This window comes from Cibotium barometz, chromosome 23 (assembly GCF_041138505.1).
Source record: "Cibotium barometz isolate CiBa-2024 chromosome 23, ASM4113850v1, whole genome shotgun sequence".
NCBI classification, from domain to species: domain Eukaryota; kingdom Viridiplantae; phylum Streptophyta; class Polypodiopsida; order Cyatheales; family Cibotiaceae; genus Cibotium; species Cibotium barometz.
This window is the reverse complement of record NC_141068.1, coordinates 8034554-8042630: the sequence shown is the minus strand read 5'-3', so window position 1 is coordinate 8042630 and position 8077 is coordinate 8034554. Positions and strand designations below refer to the sequence as shown.

Sequence of the window (8077 nt, the reverse complement as noted above, 5' to 3'; positions counted from 1 at the left end):
TCCTAATCTCCACTCTAATTACAGATAAGTCTACATCTCAAAGAATTGAGAGATGGAACAAGATTATTAATGAATGCGAGAGAGTTTTCCATTAATGAGATGCCTCTTAAAATATGCAAGTTACACAGCTGCATGTGCACATGGGTCCCCACACTTTAGGGATGCATCCTTAGCCTTAGGGTGGTTGTACCCATAACTTTAGGGTTGCACCGACAACTTTAGGGTTGTACTCATAACTTTAGGGTTGTACCCATAACTTTAGGGTTGTACTCATAACTTTAGGGTTGTCCCCACAACTTTAGGGTTGTACCCACAACTTTAGGGTCGTACTCATAACTTTAGGGTCGTACTCATAACTTTAGGCTCTATGCACCATAATGAGAAAAGCTTCATGCACTTAAGCCTTATCCTTATACGCTTTCACACACTAAGGTATAAAAACCTTTATAAGAAAATATGTTCCACTTAATGCATCCTAGAGGCTAGCAATCTGATCCCGAATTTCCCTCTCAACATATTTTCTTATACAGAAAGACTCTAGAAAGACAAACTAGATGTCAGTTAAAGTAGGTAAGAATGGGAATGAGATTGAAGGCATTGGTCGTGGCTAAGATCAATTGATTTATAATTATGCTGCGTGAGTCCTTTTGTATTATTAATTTTCTTTAGTTTGGTTTTTAAAACTTTTTGAAAATATATCATCATGTTGTTATTACAATTTATGTTAACAATTCCTCTCAAAATGTGTTATCTCTGCAATCTGAGTGGTTGCATGCCTTCTTCCAAATCAGCCTCAATATTTCTATTCTTTCTATTACAATAAAAGCATTAGTATCAGCCTCAATATAAGCATCAGTATTAGCCCCTTCTACCTCGTGTGAAGGAAATGAATTAAGCCCCCCCCCCCACGTGGTCACGGCGAGACTGACATCAAAATAGTGAAATCTAGTTTCGTTGGTGGAGGGATGTGAATTGAAACCAAGGGTGCTTGGGCCACGAGGCTTGCATTCCACAGGCAAAGAAACTCACGACCACCATGAGACCATGGGAATTGCCCCCCTAGCAAGAAAGTCCTAGACCAGTGCTCACATTTTTCAGCTGAAATTTGGAAATCCCAGTCACAATTCAACGTTGCCTTTAATTTTAAGGGTTGAAATTTGCACACTTGAGTTATAGATCCCGGTATTTGTTCCATTTCTAGTGATTTTTAAGTCCAAATTCCGATTAAGCCTAAGCATTGTCTATAATTCTAAGGGTTGAAAAAAAACATTTTTTCCGAGCAATGTCCTAGACTTTTGGAAGATGACATCCCAACTTCTTGTCATCAAAAAGTTGCACGAGGAGGTGAAATGTACAACTAGGTTAAGTACTTATTAGTTACTATAAATTGTGATATAACACTTTGTCCTCTCAAAAGCAGTAAATACGCTGATAACTGTTGTCTTTTTGGTGGTGTTAATTAGCACCGACAAATGCGCTTAGCGGTTGACAATTTATTCGGGTAAGCTTAGAACGATCATGACAGCTCAACCGCCCCCCGGGCGAGGATAATGACGTGACGGGGAAGCTAATTAAGATCTAACGGCCAGCGTTCTCTCGATCTTGTGGCTACTTAAATAACCCGCCGCCCGATAATCAAGTGGAGTTAAAAACTCGCCAATAACCGGGAAAAAAAATTAGGGTGCAGTGTCGACACAAATCTAACCCTATACTATATATATATATATATATATATATATAGACATTTCAACTATTCTGAGTGTCTTCTCAAGTTCTCCGCTTGTTTGCAACAGCCCGCTTACAGTTTTTCTGGTAATTAATTAGCTTGCTTCAGTGTTCTTGTAATTACGTAGCTTTATCTGTTCTAATGTTATTTCATTCGCATGCCATTAGGTTAGGCTTTAGGACGTCAGAACTGCAGGCTAGATAGATCATAGATTTCACAGTGCTTCTGGTTTTGCTTCGAGTGCCGTTGTTTTTTAACTTCATTGTTAGCAGGGGTTTAACCGCCGTTGTTTTTTAACTTCGTTATTAGCCGGGTGTTTAACCGGGCTTTCCTTCAAATTGCAGGCAGACTAAACGAAATAGCATCATCCCTATATTGCCAGTGAGTTTTTTTTCCCCCACTTAACACAACCCTAGTAATCGTATTAGAATTTTTCTTACATGATGGAGCTTCTCCACGCTTAATTAGTGTGTGTTTGGGTGTTATAAAAATAAATATTCAGCTTTGCAACACACCATTTTCTCTGTTCTGAGCTTCTTCTTCTTCTTCTTCTTTTTTAAAAAAATAAGCTAAACAAACCCAAAAACATGACGCGTAAAAATCAATCTACTACAAAAGTTTTTTCAATAAATGGTGCAAAATTTAATCTACTACAAAAGTTTTTTCATTAAATGGTGCAAAGTTTTTTTAAATAAATAGTGAAGTTGTTTTTAATTAGGTGTGAGAGAAATCACGTGAATAGGTCAACACTACAGTAGTTCAGTAGATAGAGCGACAGTAGTTCAGTACATATTCCTCAAGGCTGTGGGTTCAAATCGTGCTGGTTACGGTGGAGACATTCTTTCTACTTTAATTTAATTTAAAATAGTAATAAATCAGGCTAATGTGATGTTTTATCTTTGTTGTTGTATAATTGGCAGGTGAAAATGTAGTGATAATTTCTTTTCCAAGCATACACAAGGTACGATGAGGTCTAATTAGCGTGTGTATATATACATATATATATACAAATCCAATGGGCAACAGCAAGACGGCGAATCCTTTCACACCCAAGAACGAGTTGAATGTTTTGTCCGCTCAGGTGTCCGCCCACAAGTGTGGAAGGGACGCTTTCTTCACCTTGAACGTTCCCAAAAAGAAAGGCCTCTGGCCGGGCATCATGGAAACCCTCCTGAACAATCAGCTTGAAGTCGTCAATGCCACCCTCACTACCAATGGAGAGACTGATTTTCATTGCATTCACTGCAGGGTAAGCCTACCTATCCTTATCCCTTACTCGCCTCACCTCCTTAGGCTCTTCTTTTTTAGTGTGTTTTAAGTGTCCCTTTACTCTTTATTATGTTAATCTTCGTATTTTAATCCTTGAGCGTTTATTTTAACTGGTTAGTGTATCCCTTAGACTTAAGCTTTGATTAGCTAACCGCACATTGCTTAATTATGGGTGCAGTTGGAAGAAACATGTGAGTTGGACAGCGAGGACCAGCTACAGGGTCTATTTGATGATCTAATTATGGCTGAGTTAAGGATTAAACCTTGTAGGGTGTGACAATTAGGGTTTGGATTAGTGTGATTAACTACGACCCGAAATGCAGCATGATCATTGGTACAAGGGGGAGATAAACACCATCTTATTGTAGAGCTAGGCAAAGACACCAAGGTGACAAATAAAATGGTGAGAAGACCTTTGTTTGTACCATGATGTGAATCTTTCAAATTGCCATCAATTAACGTTAACATGCAATTTCATCTTCTGACTTCAATACCATGAATATTCTCTCTCTCTCTCTCTCTCTCTCTCTTTCTCTCTCTCTCTCTCAATCTCCCTAGTAGATCTACTAGTTATTTGATTAGTATAGACTATAGACTATTGCATCTCATAAGTCATTTTGGCTTTTGGGGCACATTAATATAACTCTCTCTTTTTCCTGAATTAAGCACTAGTGCAAGAAACAACAATATGAAAGTGTATCTTTATCAATTAAGGACTAGTGCTAGAAACAACAATATTAAAGTGTATCTTTATCAAGTGATATTAAAGAAAATAGGCCAAGGATATTCTTAGCCCTTATCTTGAAATGAATGAATTATCACACACCTAGTTACCTATTAATTCACTAAGTTATCCCCTTATTTTGACTGGTTGAAAAAATGTATATATCAAGTACTAGTGAGGACTACTCAGGTGAGCGTAGAAAGCATAATAGTATTTATAAAAAAAAGAAAATATTCTAGTAAGCAAATCATTAAGAAATGTAGAACAAAAAAACAAGGTAGCTCAATTGTACACTTCAAAAAAGTCTTTTGTATTCTAAGACTAAGGCCATCTTCCACAACGTGAAGCTGATATTTCTCTTTGGCTTCACTTTCATGTAAAGTAAGGGGCTTCTTTTGTCTAGTTGGCTAAGAGGGTGAAAATCAAACTTGATGTGTTTTTGTTTTTGGGAAAGGTAAGTAATCAAATTAGCTTCTTTTGTTTAGTTGACTAAGCTTATAAAGACACCCCTTGTATATACTATATGATTTTATTATATAAAAGGCCCTTTTATATATTTTTGAAACATTTAAGGACCACCACATGTGCTAGGTGTTAGTTTGCCTCTCTCCACATGTGTCTACCTCTCTCAACCCCGACTTGTTGACTCTCGCCCGCCACCAGCAAGCTGCTCAATCCGTGGACACGGTGATAGATTTTGGTGAATTAGAGCAAGTCTACGTGGGGGTGATCTCATTTTATCACTCCAGTATTTTGTTGTGAAGCAGGGTGCCAACATTATCAAGATAAAGTATAGTCAACATGGTTGCAACATCATAGTAGAGCTCAAGGGTAAAAGTTATGTATTTTTTTTCTATAGTTTGACACCATGATGGCCCATCAACATGTAGAGGTGCACACATAGAGGCAATATCGAATCAAACACATTGTGGATAAAAGTGCAAAAGTACTAAATGGATGTGATTCTTACTTCAAAACACACACATATAAGGGTAACAACATTGTATATTCAATTAGCCTCTAATTTATAATACATCTTGAACACACTCTAGTGTGTTGGCCACATCAACCCTACTAGAACTACAAGTACCTTGTACTCCACTCATTTTCTCATCATTGTATTGAGTACTTCCAGCTATCACATCTCCTCTCTCTTGTTCTCTGAGCTTGATACCACTATGTGACTCTATGTGTGTGTGTGTGTGTAGAGCACCTACTCCCTCATCCAACATTGGTATCAGAGCCTGGTTTCAGAGCAAATAGCTCCACGCCATTATTCTCTAAAGAGACAAAGTAGGTGGTACAACGGTATCATTATTTTACATCGTCGAGACATCTTGGGTAAGCTCTCACACTTCTCACACATTTAGGGTTTCTACTTCCTTCTATACATTGCTAGTGTCATTAGTTATCGCCGCTATACATCCTGGGTACGCTCTCGCATCTTGCACTTTACATAGTTTTAGGGTTTTTACCTCCTTCTGTACATTGGTGTCATTTATTTATGATGTCGTACATTCTGGGCATGCCCTCACACTACACTTAGCTCAAGTAAGAAGCTTTCGACATTGGACTTCTACATCCGCTGATTTATGGTGGTTTTGTTATTCTCGTTGTTGTTTTAGTACCGGCTTTCAACTTTCAGCATTAGACTTCTGCGTTCATCGGTTTTGCTTGGTCAACCATTCAGCTACACCCCCCAACGGTTATGCCCGATCAGCCTTTCAACCTTCAGCTTTTAGCTTACTACATCGGTCTTCTGCGTCCATCAACTTTTGCATTCAACATTCAAACATTCAGCATTCCGCATTTAGTACTAATCAGCTTTCAACTTTCTGCATGTAGTAGTCGGCTTTCATTAATTGACCACTTCAGCATTAGCCACTTTCGCATGATCTGCAAAATCCGCGGCTAGGTTTACTTTCTTGACTGGTTTACCCAAAGGTGGTCGATGGTCCAGATTGCCTAGATGGCCATGCCTCAGCCCTCCACCGCTGTGCCTCAGCCCTCCGCTTTAGCACTCGCGGTGTTCGACATTTGGATTTTGGATTCCCACATTCAGCATATGGCATTCCGCCTACAACCTTCGATGTTCGGTATTCAGGTTGCAGATTAAGCGTCAGAGTGGCTTTCACCTACAAATTTTGATCTGTAGAATCCACATCAGCTCATTCGAACATTTTGACCTACCAATTCCACACCAAATTCTGACTTGATGATTCCACGTCAGTAAATTCTAACCTGTTGATGCCACGACTTGCTGATTTCACGTCAGCTTCCACGACTTACTGATTTCATGTCAGTTTCCAACAGTTAATTCCACGTCAGATTCTGATCTGCATATTTCGCATTAACAGATTCTAACCTGTAGATTTTGTGTCCGTCAATTCTGCCCAGATTGTTGGTTTGGTGAGTTTGCACATGCATTGAGTAGACATTTAAGGTACTTTGAGTCACGTACAGCTACTACCGGCTTGCTGATTTCATGTCAGTTTCTGACTGCTAATTCCAGTCAGATTCTGATCTGCAGATTTCACATCTGTAGATTTTGACCTGCAGATTTTGCATCAATAGATTCTGACCTGTAGATTCCATGTTTGTCAATTCTGCCCAGATTATTGGTTTGGTGAGTTTGCACATGTATTGAGCAGACATTTAAGGTACAGTGAGTCACGTACAGCTACTACCAGTGTCAAATATACTTCATTTTGTGTATTCATTTGTTGTGTAAAATGTCTGGAAACACCAATGAATTGTTTGGCAATGCCCAGGAAGTAAATTTTGCACATGATCGCTATGCCTTAACAATCACATGCAGTAATCAACCTACTTCTTGTTTGTCATTGTCAGGTACTGATTAGTACTTTGATTCATGTGCTACAAAAGCACATCACTTCGTGTAAAAAGTTATAAAAGCACATCACTTCCTGTAAAAAGTTATTTTGCTACCTTGAGAGACACTCTGTTTGGTGGTACAGTTTTGTGTGCTAATAATGCATGCCATTAAAGGCATTAGCAATGTGGAGTTAACATCATGTAGTGTGGACACATATACTCTTGCTGACACTTTGTATGTACCTGGCATTCGCAAGAATCTTATTTCTATTTGAGCACTTGCAAAAGTTGGTCTTAAAATCAAGTTTTCTGATCATTGCTGCTTCATTTATTACAGAACTAATTTCGATGTGCTTCTACTTTCTAGTACATTGCATGATGGCCCTTACAGGCTTGACATGTATGACAGGACTAGTGATTCTCATGATGATGCTATGGTTTCTCCCACTTCACAGGTTATGCGTAATACTGAGCTATGGCATGCTCGGTTTGGTCACCTTAATTTTTCTTCTCTTCTACATTTATAGCGTCAGTCTATGGTTCATAAGTTACCACTCATGCAGCTCTCACACAAGCATGTATGCGAGGGATGTATATTGGGAAAGATGCATCGTCAATCCTTTCTGAACGATGGCTCTATGCGAACTACTCAACCATTGTAGCTTGTACATACTGATTTATGTGGCCCTATGAGGGCATCATCTTTTGGAGGACTTCTATACTTTATGACTTTCATTGATGATTACACTCGTTTCTGTTGGGTGTATGGTGGTCTGAAAGCCAAATTAGATGCATTTTCAGCTTTCCGTCAATTTCTCTCCATGGCTTGAAATTCTTGCAGCCATAAGTCCCTGACATTGCGTACCAATCACACTCATGGAAATTGCAAGATGTATGCTTAAAATCAAGGATTTGCCATCTAGATTTTGGCTTGAAGTGGTCATGTGTGCCAACTATGTGCTGAAACGATGTCTGATTAGAGCATTGAAATCTATGACAGCTTATGAGGTTCGGAATGGCAGAATCCTTGTAGTCACTCATATGCATGTTTTTGGATGTCCGGCTTACGTGCATGTCCGGCTTACGTGCATGTACCATCACATAACAAAGATGTAAACTTGAAGCAAAGGCATTGATATGCATTTTTATGGGGTATACTAGTGAAAGCAAGGGATACCGACTGTTTGTTCCTTCCATCAGGAAGATTATTGTATCTAGAGATGTCATCTTTGATGAATATGCATCCCAACCTATGCTTTCATGTTAGCTCCAACCTCAATTGATGCCCTAGGTGTCTTTGATACATTGTTGCCATTGTTTGGTACTGGTGCTGAATCCATTGAGCCTCCTTTGGCTCCAATCAACCTTCCGCTATGCTGTTATGCTGACAATCAACATATTAAGCAGCCCAACCCTATTGCTCTAGATCATCTACACTTTGATCAGGATGCCCTAGGTGATACATTAATTGAAGAGGATGCAGCCATTCATGACTCACAGAGAGTTTCCCGCTGGCTCTGTGC

General features: G+C 39.1%; 1 protein-coding gene across 2 annotated transcripts; it reads left to right on the top strand.

Moving 5' to 3' along the window:
* Positions 1–1712: 1712 nt before the first annotated feature.
* Positions 1713–3477, top strand: LOC147625583 (uncharacterized). 2 transcript variants are annotated; one of them, XM_086817098.1, is made up of 4 exons: positions 1713–1812; positions 2071–2107; positions 2647–2975; positions 3174–3477. In XM_086817098.1, the coding sequence occupies exons 3-4, from the start codon at positions 2742–2744 to the stop codon at positions 3270–3272; spliced, it is 333 nt and encodes a 110-aa protein (XP_086673224.1). In that variant the 5' UTR covers positions 1713–1812; positions 2071–2107; positions 2647–2741; the 3' UTR covers positions 3273–3477. The 2 variants fall into 2 exon arrangements, with proteins under 2 accessions (XP_086673224.1, XP_086673225.1); XM_086817099.1 differs by having other exon boundaries at positions 1761–1812; positions 2036–2107.
* Positions 3478–8077: the final 4600 nt, after the last annotated feature.

Excerpts from the sequence above, each read along its gene's own strand:
- LOC147625583 (XM_086817098.1), top strand. The coding sequence starts at position 2,742 with ATGGGCAACAGCAAGACGGCGAATCCTTTCACACCCAAGAACGAGTTG. Across the intron at positions 2,976-3,173 it reads TTCATTGCATTCACTGCAGG|TTGGAAGAAACATGTGAGTT; the intron begins GTAAGCCTACCT and ends TTATGGGTGCAG.